The sequence below is a fragment of the Narcine bancroftii genome, chromosome 9 (assembly GCF_036971445.1).
Source record: "Narcine bancroftii isolate sNarBan1 chromosome 9, sNarBan1.hap1, whole genome shotgun sequence".
NCBI lineage: Eukaryota > Metazoa > Chordata > Chondrichthyes > Torpediniformes > Narcinidae > Narcine > Narcine bancroftii.
In genome coordinates, this window is record NC_091477.1 from 111,986,553 (window position 1) to 112,003,949 (window position 17,397).

Below are 17,397 nucleotides of genomic sequence, written 5' to 3' on the forward strand. Positions count from 1 at the left end.
AGAAAGAGAGATCCAGAGGAAGGGAGAAATAGGGAAAGGGTAGGGGAGAGAATGGAATAGCAGGGGGTAGTGGGAGGGGGGTAACAGAAACCAGAGAAGTCAATGTTAATGCCATCTAGTTGGAGGGTGCCCAGATTGAAGATGAGACATTGTTCCTCCAAGTTATGGCTGGTCTCAGTCTGGCAATGCATAATGAGACCATGGACAAACATGGGGAGTGGAGCAGGGAATTGAAAGAAGGGCTCAGCCCGAAATTTTGGTTTTATATCTTTACCTCGTGTGGATGCTGCGTGACCTGCTGGGTTCCTCCACTACAATCACAGTATCTGCAGACTTTCATGGTTCACTCAATACAATGAGCTATTGATAGGCCTGCAATCTTCTGAATTCATCCAGAATTTCTTTGGAGAAATTCTTTGGAGTGTATCTCTCTGTGCTGAATGAGTGTGTGCTGAGAATCCATATTTAGTAATGCAGATAAGTTACTGAGACAGGACATATGAATCATTCCTGTCTTTAAAGATGAAAACAGGTCCAAGAGCACAGAAGCAATATTTGCAGCTGAATGAAGTCTGTGGGAGAACATTCCTTAAATTGTAAGAGGAAACATGAAAAATCAAACAGTACAAACACTTTCCAGCCTCCGTTAATGCAACATGTTTAAAAAAAGAACACTTGGAGCAGTAAACATTGCCACACCATTCTGTGATTGCCAAGTTATGTCTATTGGGAATCCAAAGGACTCAGTGGTATCCCCGCCTAAGTGAAATAAATTCACCTCACAAATAATCTGAAGATGATATACCATATTTGCTTACCACAGTGAAGTTGGACAGTTGACTCATTGGGGAAGTTGATCCAACTTTGTTAGTGTGTGATTTTTCATCACACATTCTGCCATCAGTCAGGAGTGTAACTTTATTAACGGGTTGGAGGGATCATGAGCCTCTCATACATTGGAGTTTTCTGTCAACGTGCATCATGCAACATTTCCAGTCCTCGTTGCTCTGACATTTGAAAGGACTGTCAGCCCCATTGGTTGGACTGAGTTATTGCAAAGTAGGGACTTGGGCCACTTGCAAGTGGAGGTGCAAGTTCTCTACCCTGAAGAACCAGTTATCATAGCGGTTAGCACAGCGCTGTTACAGTGCCAGCAATTGGGACCTGGGTTTGAATCCGGTGCTGCCTGTAAGGAGTTTGTATGTTCTCTTCGTGTCTGCGTGAGTTTCATCCAGGTGCTCCGGTTTCCTCCCACCCTTCAAAATGTACAGGGTGGTAGTTTAATTGGTGTATTTTGGAGGCATGGGCTCACGGGAATGAAAGGCTGTATGTCTACATATTTTTAAATTTTAAGAACCTGTTGGTACTTCAGCAGCTTTTATGAAGGATTGGAAAGACATAACAGGCATTGCTTTCATGGGTCTAATGGCCTGCTTCTATTCTGTAAATCCAATGAAATGTGAAGAAATTAATTAGGAGTAGCAGATTACTCATTCCCTTGTGCCTTCTCTGCTATTCAATACATGCATGCCTGATGCGCTGGTAACGTCAACTTCACTTTTCTACCCACACCCTTTAACCTTTCACTGCCTTTCCTCATCAAGAATCTACCTTTAAACGAGTCAACATCACTTCTTCCCCAAACCTTTGAGGAGGTGAGTTTCAATGTTTCCCCTCATTTTGAAATAGTGACCCTGCATTTAGATTTTCCCACGTAAGGAAGCGGTCTCTCTACTTTCACCCTGTCAAGGCCCTTCAGGATTTTAGATGCTGTCCCTTTACAGAATTCAGTTCTCATAAACATACTGGGGGGTGTAGGTTAATTGGATGTAAAGTGGGCAGGACAGACTCGTGGGACGAAATGGCCTGTTCCCATGCTACATGTCTACATTTTTTTAATTAATAAATGTTCACTGTAGGATTTATATCTGAGTGACACAATGATACTCATTCCTAATCCAGAACAATTTGTAAAGACTTGGCTTCAATAATACAATCCTACAGGTTGGCACCAGAACCTCATCATGGATCTTACCCTTGGCCAAGTGGAAACTTCTTTAAATTCAGCTCAGTGAATTTAATAGACTGAATGGAATTCATCATATTTCCTCATAATTTTGTTGGTAAATTGGGTATATGATTATTGTCTTTATAGTAACTTTTAATAACTTTATTCATTTCCTTACTCGGTGTATGTTTGGAGTTACTTCATTGTATGTGTATGAGCCCATAATACTCAACAACAATTTTTTTTCATAAGGTTTGCTTCCTGAAAAAAATTGGTATTAATGCTAGACAATTTCCAGCCGAACACAAAGATAATTTCAGATTTGCTGCATCACATAGGAAGTTGGAGAAACATTAAATTAACTTTTATTGAATTTAGAATGTTTAATCACATGATGCGCTGACACATTGTGTTAGTTCAACTGACCTAAAAATGTTTTGCCTCTGATTTCCATTTGTACTCAGCATCTGATGCCTCTCATGTCAGTGTCTAACAATAGTCAGCCAGCACTGATGGATTCCAATTACCCTAATAACGCTTTCCCATGGTTGCAATGTCCTGGTGAAACCTTCCACCATATTTGGCACTGACTGCACCAAGATCAGCAGGGAAGTGTGAATGCAGAAAATAAATTTTCAATGACATGTATGCTTGAAGTAGACTTAAAATATGGCAGATTACAAAAATTGGTTATTTTTTTAAAAAACATTACGAGATGGGAACATTTTAAGGTAATTTTCGTGATCAGCAGCCCAGAATCGATAAAATACACCAAAAAGTGTTCAGGAAGCAGTCTTTACTGTCCAATATAATTTTTGTGATAGTCTTCTGGAAATGTGTTTCAACTCTCCAATCTTGCCTCCCATCAAAGGTGATCAGGGCACTTTCGATGTTGAAGGTTTCAATAGAACACGAGCTGAGCCCTATCCACTGCTTTGGCCTCATTACTTCAGAAAATAAAATGAAGGACCTGAAGGTAACATTGCTGCCCCAGAGGGACAGTCTGAGTCAAGAAGACGTGGCCTATCCCCAACTCTCCAAATGGCCATTCAGCCTGAAGGTTTTTCCCAATATTGTGTGGACAGGCAGCGCCCTTGGGGAAAGGAATCAGTGGCAGTGCCTACTTCATGGTTAACTCTTCATGTCTCCCATGGAACATCTGGAACTGAAGTGCTGACCCTTCTACCTCTCGAGGGACTTCACCTCTGTTGTGCTGACTGCAATCTGCATGTCTCCCACTCGCAGACATTATGCCAGCCCTGAGAATCTACACGCTATGATCAACAAATATCAGACGATGGACCCTGATCCCTTCTCAATCATCAACGGGGACTTCAACCAGATCAGCTTGAAGAAGGCCCTTCCAAACTACTACTAGCATGCATTCTGCTGCACCAGGGATTAAACACTCTCTACCACTGCTACCCTAGCAAATGAACACTCTCCACCATTGCTACACCTTGTGGCCTCCTTGGATTACTTTCCCACCAGTCTTTCAATGCTCAGTAGTGGTGGGAAAAAAAACCCTAGTCTGTGGTCCTTCCCCACAGAGTCCTCATGTTGGCTGCATCGAGCATCAGCAAGTACTCCTGCAGACTGGAACGTGCCAGTTGGCAGCAATCCCTCACCGATATCTCAATGTGCTGGAAGTTTCAGGCAGACCAAAGAGCATATTTCAAATCTTCCAGCAGTCTCTGTGTGCATTCCCGGGAACAGTCCACAGATCGGACAGTCCTCTTTTATGCTGTTGCTGGGGACGAGTGGTGAAAAGGATTCTTATATCCTTCTCCACAGCTTTTCAGTGAATCCACTGTTTCCTCCCCATCACATTTGTCTAGAGGGTAATTTACATTGGTGGTGATATTCCAGCCATATATATGTATGACAATAAACTCATGATCATTTTCATTATACCTTACCTCTCAAATCCCAAATGTGGTCGTCAACTTATCTGACCATGCACATCAAAATGAGTTGGGACGGGTGAGAAAAAGTGAGCTGAATTTGGTTCGATTTACCTCATTGTTTTTAAAAAAATCCTGCCAACTACTTCATAAGAAAATAATGGGTTCAATGCTAGAAGCTTAGCAAGGATTCATTAATGCAATCATTGCACCAAAAAAAATCCCACATGCTTCCCATATTTATTTCATGGTTAGAAAATGAAATATTTTCCAGAAGTAACTTTCACACAGCTAGAAATTGTGAGCATGTGTATAAAAAGATACGGAAGTGCTTAATGGATAGAACTTGGGAGAGCAAGAGACAGAACAGACAATGCTGAAATGTCACATACGTCAAGGGTCCATGTTGTACCATTTGTTGTAAGAACAAGAGAAAATGAACATAGAGAGTATCACAATAAGGGTTTCCTTAAAAAGAATATCCAAGTATCTGTAGCACTTTATAGAAAATTAAGAATTTTATCATAATTTAGCACATTATCTTTTCTATTAATTATTTTAAATTTTTTTTGTTTCAACCCACTTGTGTCAAAGATATGGCTGATTGAACTAGCTTTATATTTTTCTATGCACAACATATTATTAAGAATGTTTATGTTAGTGATGGCAGGTAAAATGTGACTAACTGCATGGTTCTCTGGCAGTATGCCCACCTTCGAGTGAGTACTCATGGGTTTAAGTTCCATCCACACCTATGTTTCTGCAGTCCTGAGGAAGTGTTGCATTGTCAGATTGTTCTGTTCTTAGTGCTCTTTGTAAATCTAGTTGTTTAAAAATAACCTGTTTCTTTATTGTAATAAAAGAAACATCACATGGTACAAGCAGTGGAAGAAACACCAGAAGTGTGCACAGGAGTGAAAGAATCAACACAGTGTGCATAGTGAGTGACAGTTAATATCAGCAGAGAATATATGGAGAGTTTAAAAATTCCTTATGCTGTAAAATGGACTGGAATGTCAACCACAACTGGAGGCTGTTTAAACAAAGATTTATGCTGTACCTGAAAGCCATTGGAATCAATATAAAACCAGATACATGGAAGATTGAAATGCTACTTAATGTGGTGGGGCCTAAAGCTCTAGAGATTTTCAGTACATTTGTTTTTGCCAAGGCAGAAGACCAGAGCAAATTCAATAAGGTTATCGAGATGTTTGATGAACACTGTTCACCAAAGGAAAATGAAACCTTCCAAGAGGTACGTGTTTCACTCATGCACACAGGAGAGAGCTTTGATACTTTTTTAACAGACTTAAAATTAAAAGCAAGAATGTAATTTTGGATCGCTGCAAGATTCAATAATCCATGATCAAATCAAAATGTGTTCAGAATTAATGATAAGAAAGTGAGAGAGAGGTTTCTGCAAGAAACAGAACTTACCTTAACTGGAGCTGTGAAGATATGCCATGCCAGTGAATTAGCTTTGCAGGACATGAAAAAGTTCAGTGATAGTGCAAAAGGTTGTGAAAATGAGGCATAGTTGTAGCCACAATGACTAGACACATACATAAACAAAAACTGAGATACAGGAAACAACAAAAAGATGGAGAGACATTTAATTTTAAATGATGTGGCACTAAACATGCACCAAAGCAATGCCCAACTTATAGGAAAATGGCAGAATCATTATACAGAGAAATGTTTTTCCAAAGGGAAACAAGACAGAAGTAAAAGTGTATACACTATAGAAGAAACTGTTCTCTGTGGTACACTTTTTGTGGGCATGGTAGTGTAAGAAGTGAAAAATGTTGAACAGGATAAGTGAACTGTGTCATTGCATACGATTGGAACAAATGTTCCTTTTAAGCTGGACACAGGGGAAAATGTCAATTTGATCTATGAGCGTGACATCAGGCAATGAAGATAAAGCCATACATCCATGCAAACCCTGTACTGCTCAAAGCCTATAATGGCCAAAGAATGGACACGAATGGTTCATGTAAACTCTAGGTGAAAATTAAAGATAAAGAGCACTACCTCAGGCTCACAATAGTCCCAGATGGACATTATTCACTGCTTGGTGACAAAGCATGTGAATACTTAAGCCTAGTCATATTAACAGTGACTGTGCACAGAACAGTGTAAAGGAAATGTTGGACATCCAGACATTTTCAAGTGGTTTGGAGTTCTATCATTCACCTATAAGATACAGTTCAAAAAGGACACAGAGCCAGTAGTGCATGTGCCGAAGCAGGTTCCAGCGCCACTGAAAGAAAAGCTCAAGCAGGAATTCAATCAAATGATGGTACTAGGGGTCATAAGAAAGTGGAGGAGCCCCCATAATGGGTGAATTCAATGGTGTATGTCAAAAAGAAGAACAGTGACCTACACATGTGCATGGACCCAAAAGACCTGAATGCCAATGTAAAAAAATAATATCATCAGATTCCAATCAGGGATGGAATTACATGTGAGATGGCCGGTGCAAAGTTTTTCACTAAATTGGATACTTCTCAGGGCTTCTGGCAAATAAAACTGCATGATAATAGTGCGAAATACTATACATTTAATACACCGTTTGGGCAATACTCCTGTCCAAGGATGCCTTTTGAATTTCATCAGCTCCAGAAGTATTCTACAGGACAATGGAGCATAGAAAGCATAAATGGTGTACAGTTGTACATGGACGACATGATCCTATGGGGATCCACACAAAAACAACACAGAAGTATGGATTAAAGGTAAAATAGAAAAATGTCAGTTTGGTGTGAAGGAAGTCAGGCAAAGGAACCCATGATAATAACTGACTTACCAGCAGAACCATGGCAGAAAGTTGGGACTGATCTGTTCCAGATGGATGAAAAGAATTAAATGCTGGTTATTGGTTATCTATCAAACTATCTGGAGATTGTGTTGTTTCCTAGCACGTCTGCTGCTTGTGTGATCCGATATATATGAAATCGATCTTTGCAAGACAAAAAATTCCTCAAACTGTCTACAATGACAATGGACCACACTACAGTTATAGAGAATTCCAGAACATTGCAGAAGAGAATGACTTCCGACATGTGACTTCAAGTTCTCTGCATCTACAGTCAAAAGGAAAAGCAGAGAAAAGAGTTCGTATAGTTAAACAGTTGATCAAGAAAGCACTAGATGGTGTCTCAGATCCGTATCTAACTCTATCGAGTTACAGAGCTTCACCATTTGAATATGGCATGTCAACCACATAGCTTCTGTTGGGACGTAGACACACCACACCTCCCTACTCGACAAACCCAAACAAGAGCCGAGATGTCGAACAGAAACAAAAATGTCTGCAAAGGAGACAAAAAGCAAATTATGACAAGTTCGCAAGAAGCATTGGGCAACAGACACAACATGACTCAGTGAAACTCAGAGGTTCCAATTCTTGGGACAAAAAGGCTACTGTTCTGGAAACCAGAGGACATGAGCTAAGAGTGAAAGGGGAAAAGTTTAGGGGGAACATGAGGGGGAGCTTCCTTACAAAGAGAGTGGTGGGAGTGTTGAACATGCTTCCAGCTGAAAAGGTGAGTGCAGGCTCAATTTTACCATTTAAGAAGCATTTGGACAGATACATGGATGGAAGAGGTATCGAGGGCTATGGATTGGGTACAGTTCAGTGGGATTAGGCAGAAAATAGGATTCAGCACAGACTAGAAAGGCCGAAGAGGTCTGTTTCTGTGCTGTAATGGTCTACGGTTCTAAGTAAATCCAAGATCCTACACTGTCAGAACAGAGGAGGGGCAAATACTGAGGAGGAATCGAAGGAACCTGCTGAAAATGCCAGAGATACTGCAGGAACAGACAGTTGCAGAGGATTCAGCCTGCGCAGCATCAGAGGAAACGCCCCCAGTGCTAAACACTAGTGGACTAGCAGAGCCAACACAAGCATTTATGTTTAGAAGATCCACACGAGTTCTCAAAGCACCTGACAGACTGAATCTCTAAAAGGAAAAGGAATACTTAAAAGTTTGGGCTTCTGATGTTCGTGTTATGTTTGTGTTGAACTTTAAATTGAAAGAATACTGTATTAATGTTCATGATAGATTAAACATCTCAAGGAAAGGGGATGTCGTGATAGAGTGCTACCACCAGGAGGAGTCAAAGATGGAGTGTGTGGCATCTTGGATAGATTCAAGATGGAGGCCTCCACATGCGGTCCTGTCGGTCTTTGTGTGTTCTGTTCTTAGTGCTGTTTGCTTAGTTAATAAATCTAGTTGCTTAAAAAGAACCCAAGTCTCTTTATTATAATAAAAGAAACATCACACAGATGACATATTGAATCAAAAGACCTCACTACTGCTCCAAAATGTGAAATGAATCACATGGGCAAATTGGATAAAAGAGGTAGTTGAGTTTTACTCAATCAACATCATCAAGAGTGATGAACTAATTTCCCAGTGTTCACAAATTAGCTGCCACGTTTTCTGACACAATTGCTCATTCTATTGCTAATTCAGAACCAGGATTGAGTATTCTTCTAAGACATCATTGTACTGCTAACAGCACCTGGCTGGTGATCAATAGCATTACATGCAAGACAGTGGACAGGGACCAACTTATTCATTGATTTATGTAGTTCCTGAGAAAAGTTTTTTTTAAAACTACTATTGCGTTATGGATATGGTCATAAACTATAATCTGAGGTAAATCTAAGGTTATATTTGCAATTGAGTCAGTTAAATTGAGATGTTTAATTGCTAAAAGATGTCAGGTTATTCAAATATCATGGATCTTATACGTGAATACATTTTTGTCACCACCATTTTGAGTGATCATGCAGCTGTGTGGATTAAATCTGGCATTCCAAATCTAGATCTCATTACCTCTAATGCTTTGGCCTTAGATTATAATGTTCACCAGGTTATTCAGACAGATTGGAATAGGAACACGAGCCGGGAGGGAATATCAATTCGAGCTGAATTGACTTGTCTTGATACTGAACTCATATTTGGAGTATCAAAAACAACGAGATCAAGGGAAAGAGAAAAAGAACTTGCTAAGCCAATAATGCAAGGTCTGTCCATTAAAAGTCACTCTGATGCTTATTGTAATCTGTTTTATCATTTAAACAACACAGGTTTCCAAAAAATACACAAGGAAATTACACGTTGTGCTTAGTGTTTTATTGGTATGTCACTATCCAATGTCGTTATTATTTATTTATATGGTCAGGTCATTTCTAATATTAGTAGCCTTCTATTGTTACATCCTGTGAGAATATGTTGTAAACTCTATTTTGTTTAATTACAACCAGCAAGGTATGAAACCATATGAAACCACTTGATCTGCAAGTTATTTTTCACAAATTCAATTATTAGTATTAAACAGGGAACTGAACAAATGGATTGTGGCACATGAAATTTTCCATGGGCTGATTTTACAATATGATGGACACCTTCCTTAACATATTAAAGACTCAACATGACAATGCAACATCTGCAACACATGGTCAATATCTGGTTAGATTTATTAAAAATTGCGCATGTTACAAAATGACAAGAACATTCGCTGGCGGTGTGTGGGAAGAGGGACAAGGCATACTTCGTGCTCAGATTGGAGAACCGCCTGACACACTAGATGCATGTCTGAAGCAAAATACATGGCTGAGGATACCATTCATTGCCAAGCCTGAATAAAATGAATGCAGTGTGTCTGCAATTCTGCTGTAAAACTGCAAAGGACTCGTCTCTCCCTGTCTCTGTGTTTGCTCCCATTACCAAGTAGTACCAGGTGCAATGCAAGCTGTCCACCTCCTCACTGCTTAGATTGGCAGAAAAAGAGTTCTAAGCTTTTCATTTATAAAAATGAGCGGCACAGTTGGCGTAGCGATTAGCGCAATGCCTTTACAGCGCCAGTGAGTGGGGCCAGAGTTCGAATGTGTATGTTCTCCCTGTGTCTGTGTGAGTTTTCCCTGGTGGTTCTGGTTTCCTCCAAAACCCACCAGGCGTGTAGGTCAATCAGGTGTAATTGGGCGGCACGGGCTCGCAGGCCAAAAGGGCCTGTTATCCTGCTGTATATCTAATTTTTTTTTAAAATTAAGTTTAAAACTTTTTTTTGAATAAATATTTACAAATATTTGAAGCATAATTCAATTTATAGTAAAACCTCTGCTATCCAGAAGTCAAACAACGGCCAGTCTCAAACAGCCTGCAAAAGAATATCGAGGAAAGTAAGTAGGTAGTTTAAAATTGGCGAACATCACAGTCAGTTCGCCAATCACGCAACACGCAATTTCAAGCGACCATAAAATACACTCATCCGGCATCTACTAATCCCCATTGGTGCCGGATGCCAGGGGTTTTACTGTATAGCACTATATTTAATCCTATAAATAATATGGTTATGATGTGTTTTGCACACCTTATAATTTTAAGGGTGCCTTTCCCCAAATGTAGTTTACACAAAAATGCTGAAGAAACTCAGCAAGTCTTTATGTAAAAAAGATAAAGGTGCATAGCCAATGTTTCGGGCCTGAGCAGGCAGGCGCCTGAATAAAATGGTGGGGTGTGGGGTGGGGAGTTCAAGCCAGAGGTCATAGATGGATAAGGGATGGAGGACACAAGAGAAAAATGTAGGCCAAATTGTGATAGTACAGATCTATCACCAATGTATATAGTGTATATAGTTACAGTATCTAGACTGTGCTTACAGCGATTGGCTGAGAGCTTCGGCACGCCTACTGTCTGGGCCTTAAAGGGTTGTGTCCCTAGCCAGGTCGGATCATTCCGGACTGGTCGGCCACCTGTGAAGAGCTCCTGTCTTTTGCTAATAAAATTCTTTCGACGAGCTCTACACAAATGTAACCTGATTTATGGGCATGTGTCAGTGGAGCAGCGAGTGTATCAATGAACAGACTTGTAAAGTGGAAGAAATGTTTGAATTCCAAACTGCTGGCTTTAATTGAGACTCTAAATTGATGTGATGCAAGAGTTTGAACTATTTTTGTGGTATAAAGATGTAAACATTTCTGGCATTCAGAATTTTGAAAAAGATCATGTGTTTTGGTGGTAGTGAAAAGCTGAAATATTAATCCATTTGGTGGAGTTTGTTGATTTTAAGTTGCAGAAAAAGACAACAGGGATCTGTGCAAGGCAGAACTATCAAGTCCAAATGAAGTTTAATACTAGTGCAGCAACCAGATCTATTTGTATGAGCCAAGTATTTTTCAGTATGAGACAAATAGCTCTACCATCTGTTAGCCATTACTAAAATTACAATTTCATTCCTTGAGCTTTAAGAAGTTCAATGTTTGTTCCTCCAGTGATGCTTCCATCAGTAGGTGATGTGGCATTGAAACAATATAAACTATGGAGTTCAGTCTCTATGCTGAATTGGGTCATTTCACCTGAGCACCATCAAATTACAACAGCTACATTAGTTCTCCAAGTACAGGGAGAACTCTTCTAGACTGAGCACGATTTAGTGCCTCCTTCTGTGTGGGTTGATACCAAGCTGATATACGTTGCAAAGGAAGTCAAGTAGTTGGTTATCTCAATACAGTAAAATTTCCATTATTCAGTATTCAATCAACCGGCAGCCTCAAGCAACCGGCAAAAAAATCCAAGGAAAATAAATATTAAAATTAAAATAAATAGGTAAAAAATAAGTAAGTATAAAATTGTAAACATTCTCTGAAGTAACTCATAAAACTTTGATGAAGATGGGAGCAAATATTCAGCCAGCGGAGAGCTGTGGTTGTGCTTTGCTCATGGCAGCTGTTTGAATAAAATTGTGTAAAACAGCGATGGCAGCGCCCAGCTGGTTGATGCTGCTCGCTGTTGGGGTGACTCTCTTAAAGTGTTTCCTTATCCCTGCTTAGTAAAAGTTGCCCCGGTCAGAGGCTTTATCTGTAAACCTGGGGGAGGGGTTAATTATCTGTAATATTATTGTTTGTCTTTCAGGCGGCTCCGTGGAGGGGGAGGAACCTGCAGATGCAGCAACGGTTAAATGTTTTCAAAGAATGTGACTGAAAATAAAATAAAATGCTTTACGGTTTATATATTAATTCAAGTGAAGTTTGGTCAATGTAAATACAGTGTAGTATTTTTATCTTTTAAACTGTTTATTCTTAATGCAGATGTATTAGTTAGGCATTGTAAGAATGTCTCAATTAACTGGAAAACTCACTTATCTGGCATCTAACAATCCCCATAGGTGCCAGATAACAGGGTTTTTTTTTACTGTATGTTGGGAAAAAAAGTCAATATTTCCATATTTGGTCATGATTGTTGGTAAATTAAGTATTTCACAGGAATGGCACAGAAATTCTTAACGTTGCTGAAAGATATGTTGTACATCTGACATTGGAGATGTCTCTTCTGCCTCTGTCCACCATGTTTCACCTCTCCCAGGTTCACCAATGCCATAATGCCCTCTGTCCCATTCTTCCCCCCCCCCCGCCCCGTCCTCTTTACACCAGTATCTGTATTCCCAGATTCCCAGTCTCCCAGCCCCTAAACATTGATCATTATTTTTCTCCCACTGATGTGCTCGACCTACTGACTGTGTTTAGTTCGGACATTATTTAGGTCGCAAATGGAAAATCAACAGGGGAACGTTGTTCACGTGCCTACCCATCCTTACTATCTTGTGTGCTAACACAGAATGCCCAATAATTGTGGATTCAATTTATGAAGATAATAATGTAAACTGTGTCAGTTTAGAATATAAATAAATAATGTATTGTGAATCATTGCCAAGGATGGAGGAGGCTGGTACAATAGCAAATTTCTGAGATAGGCACATAGATGTAAGAGAAATAAAGGGTTAAGGATGTGAGTTAGAGAAGGATTAGCTTGTTGTGGAGTTAGTTTACATAGGTCAGCACTGCATTGTGGGCCAAAGGGCCTGCTCTGTGCTATAATGTTCCATGTAAATCTTGTTTATCAATTCTTTTGTACTGTGTGTTGGGCACAAACAAAACTAGGTGCTATGCAAGCTAGAGACTAGAGTGTTCCCATTTTTATCACAGTGGATACTGGGAGGCAAATTTGAGGAAGTCTGGAAGGCTTGGATTTCCATTAACATAACATAACATAACAATTTACAGCACGGAAACAGGCCATTAGGCCCTTCTAGTCCACACCGAACCAAACACCCCTCTCTAGTCCCACCTCCCTGCACAATGCCCATAACCCTCCATCTTCTTCTCATCCATATACCTGTCCAACCTTTTCTTAAATAATACAATTGACTCTGCCGCCACTATTTCTCCCGGAAGCTCATTCCACACGTCTACCACTCTCTGAGTCAAGAAGTTCCCCCTCATGTTACCTCTAAACCTCTGCCCCTTAATTCTTAACTCATGACCTCTTGTTTTAATCTTTCCTCCTCTTAACGGAAATAGTCTATCCACATCCACTCTGTCTATCCCTTTCATAATCTTAAATACTTCTATCAAATCCCCTCTCAACCTTCTACGCTCCAAAGAATAAAGACCTAATCTGTCCAATCTCTCCCTATACTCTAGATGCTTAAACCCAGGTACAATGACGAAAGTTGCTGTTGCTGTGAGATTATGAGCTATTGTTCTAACTACAGCTATTCCCTGACATACAACCAAGTTCCATTCCATTCTGACTGACCGGTCGTATCTCGAAATGGACGCAAGCATGTTAGCATGGCCTGAAGAAGTCGTAAATCAAGTCATTTTCAATTCCAAATCGAGTGTCTTCCTTGGCTTCTTCCCAGATCTATCAATTGGGGATGGGCGTTTCCTCTTGCTCGCCATCTTCTTTGGCGAACTTACTATGCTTACGGAATGACAACTGAGAGACGATCACCATTATGCACATGCACCAGTTACTTTTCTTCGGTCATATGTACGGACGATCATAATAATTCTCATTGGTCCATAAGTCGGGGAGAGGTTGTACAAACTTAATAAGTAGAAGGTTCACTGGATGATTTCTGCCACATCCTGGTTACATGGTAGAAAGGGCCTCTACCTTCATGATCTGCCCACACCTCATTCAAAACTATCTGATCAGAGGTGACTATGCATTCCATTCAATTGCCTCTCAGATTAGTAATGATTTTCTTTGTGACAAGCAAGAAAGCAGTACGTCAGTGTAAAATTGGTCATCGTATGAAGAGTATGGCTAAGCCATGGTCTGAGCCTGAGCCTTGAAGACTGAGCCTTGCGCTGCATACCTCTGTAAATATTTCAAAAGCGAAAGAAATTCTTGTTCAGACCAGTGATCAACAGTGAGAGGTAGAAAGAGGAAAATATAAAATGAAACCTTAATTTTAAAAAAATACATCTAGAAAGTATAATGAGAGGGACAGTAAAAGTCCAAAAATCCAGATGCCAGAAATCTTGATTACCTGAACATCTGGAAGAAGTCTCCAACATTTTAATTTAGCAGGCTTTTGTGGGCGTGCTTGCATGTGTAAGTGTGCAAGTGCCTCAGATGCACAGAAGTCGTGGAAATTAACAAATAAATATATATTTGTTTTTTTGTACTTTGTATTGTATATGAGAAAATGTTTAATTGATGAACAATTAAAATTTATCTGTTCATCTCTTCTTAAATCTCCTTAAATATGAATTTTAAAAGTACTGGATTTTAAAAATCCAGACTGACCCAATCCCTGAGCAATCCAGATTTTAGGACAATTACTGAATATAGACTTTTAAGTCACTTGTCTATAGAAAAATCGGACGTCAATCAACATTTCAGTTTTCATCCAGATCAGCATCCTGCATTTGTATAGCATCAACAATCACCATAAGACCCATTTTTGGATAGAAATTGACTCTTGTGGAATGAGTTTCAATGGCAGGTCATCATTCTGATCCCAGTATGTAAGCAGGTTATCATACCTTATTAATGTTGGGTCGTTAGGTGAACAATGAGGATGGCGATACCATTGCCTGTCCAATGTCACAGCATAACCCATTTTGATGGGCCAACATTATTTGAAATGATTTATCCAGCTGCAAACTTGCAGCTTGCTCACAATTTTGGGGGAGAAAAGAAAACATGCCTGGCCAGGAGCAGAAAAACTGGTCTGAACCAAAGAATTAAAGAGGAGACTTTTTCACTAAGGATTGGGGGAATTGCAGGTACATCTGGAGGGAGATACCTGAATGGTTGCCCCAGAGCTGCCAAACAAATTCCCTTCAGTTACTTATGGTTGTTTTCTCTGCAGTGTGTTGGTCTGAAGGTGCCATCCTTGTCAGCTCTGAGCTTGATCAGAAGATTCCAATGTTCATTAAAAGTTGTGGGTTTTGCCTGATTCCAACAAAAGTGCTGGCACCCTAACATAAGGCCCACTGGAAACGGCAACTGGCCTTCAAGATTTCCTTTCTTTTTATCTCCTTCCTGACTCATTCATGGATGGTACAGAGATGAAAAACAGTCTGCACCTTAAAATAATGCACAGAAATGTGCCCACTCACAATTTGCTTCCCTCACACTCGTGGTTGATTGGTGATCCTTGGGAATGCTTACACATTGTGAATAGTTGCTGTAGAAAAGCTAGTAAATGTGAACTATTGTCAAGGAAAATACAGTAAAAGTTCGAAAATCTGGATGCCAGAAATATGGACCACCTGAGAATCCAGACTTCTTGTGAATGTTCGGATTTTGCGTTCATGCATGAATTGCGTGAGTGTGTGCATTGCGTAAGCACCACAGATGTGCTTCTCAAGAATCCGGAAAATCCGGACCAATCCAATCCCCCAGCAGACCGGATTTTAGGATCTTTACTGTAGTTAATCTGTTTCCTTTCAGCCTTATATCACTGCAATCTAATGATTGGATTTTTTTTTGTTTGTTTGTTTTCAGGTTAGGTACTTAGGAAAAGTGGTCATGAAGGGGACACAGTTTATGTCAGGGTGCACCGAAAGGTCAGTGGTTGAGTTGTGGGAGAAGCACACACTGGATCAAGAAGACATGACCTCAGCCAATGCCATTTTGGAGATCCACCCTTTCCAAGTTCGTCTTCGTCATTTGGATTCAAAGAGGGAGACCGCCATTCAAATAGATACTTTCCAGGTGCCACGCATTGCCTATTGCACAGCAGATCACAATGTCAGCACCAACATCTTTGCCTGGCTCTATAGGGAGATCAATGACGACTTGTCCTACCAGATAGATTGTCATGCAGTTGAATGTGGGAGTAAGTTCGAAGCCAAAAAACTAGCACATGCTATGATGGAGGCCTTCAAGGAGACCTTCACCAGCATGAAGAATGATGGGAAAATTCACAACGGCAGCTCCTCTGAGGAAGCAGAGTCGGCAGCATCAGATGATGGCTGAACGGGAAATTGCCTAATTGGGGATCAGCATTGAAGGATGGCTTGATGATGAGAGCCATTCGAAAGAAAGAAATAAAAAGAAAACCTAATTGAGGATGAAACACCAATGAACCCTTGGTTGGTTAGCTTGCCAAATTAGCCAAGTGACCATACATATTAGGAAATTTTAAAAAAAAGATCATGCATCATTAAATAGTTGTGTTGAAATTTAAACAACTGCTCTGTTCTGATTGCGAGTGTAAAGTTCGGACTCCCCGTGGGAGTTTGGCACATCTGCTAATGTTGGTTATTTGCTAATTTACCTAACAAAATTTATGAAACTAACAGGCCAGTTAACCTCATTGTTACAGCCAAGAATTAAACTGAAGTTTAACTACAGAGGGAGTAATCACACAGTTAAGATAAAAGGAACAGAAAATTTGCATTCTGATTGAAAACAAAACCAGCAAAACTTAAAACAATTAAAAAGAAATGTATTGGTCTATCTTCATATATTTCTACCAACATATAAGCTACAATATATGTAAAGATATATTCCATTTTTATAAAATATATTTCAAAATGTAAGTATTAAAATGTAATGTTTAAATCTTTAAAAATTGTGGTGTATTATCAACTGTGAAAAACATATGGAAATTTATGATTGTAATTCAGAAGTTTGTCACATGGAAACCTCTGACCTGCAGTTGTTTCTCAAACAAATGAGGCATTAAAATCTTTTTAGCCAGTGCAAGTGTTTATATGGTCTCCAAACTTGTATTGCTCATTTAAATCTTTTTGAGGGATGTAAAGGTGGTTCTCAGAAGTTTTGCAGCAAAAGTCTTCTCACATTTTGGTTTCCCCCCGATCAGTGCAGGATGCAGTTACGTTCACAGATTACACAAATCAGCCTTTGAAAAGTCAATAGGAGCCTTATGTTCTCAAGTCCCCATAGTTTTATTCGTAATCCCTAGTCATGGACCTTTGAATCAGTGTTCCCTGTTCTTACTTCAAAGAATGGGGCATGTGATGATGACTGACCACTTCCCACTCCTTGATTCTTCTGCCCTTCGTCAGGATGCCCATTTATTATGGTCTTCCATTACAGAGGGTGACTGCTTCTCACAGTCTTTTAAGGGAATTCACTTAGAATGCCAGTTTCTTACCCATGCCCTTGCACCATGTGTTGGCTTTGATTCAAAAACCGAGTTCCCAAG

General features: G+C 39.9%; 1 protein-coding gene across 3 annotated transcripts in view; it reads left to right on the forward strand.

The window, feature by feature from the left end:
• The window catches only part of pid1 (phosphotyrosine interaction domain containing 1), a 102,985-nt gene extending 86,051 nt beyond the window's left edge, over window positions 1-16,934 (forward strand). For all 3 annotated transcript variants that reach the window (XM_069897344.1, XM_069897342.1, XM_069897343.1), the window contains one exon: window positions 15,729-16,934. In XM_069897344.1, coding sequence (XP_069753445.1) covers window positions 15,729-16,202 — 474 coding nt within the window. In that variant the 3' untranslated portion in view covers window positions 16,203-16,934. The remainder of the gene's footprint in view (window positions 1-15,728) is intronic.
• The last annotated feature ends 463 nt before the right edge of the window (window positions 16,935-17,397 follow it).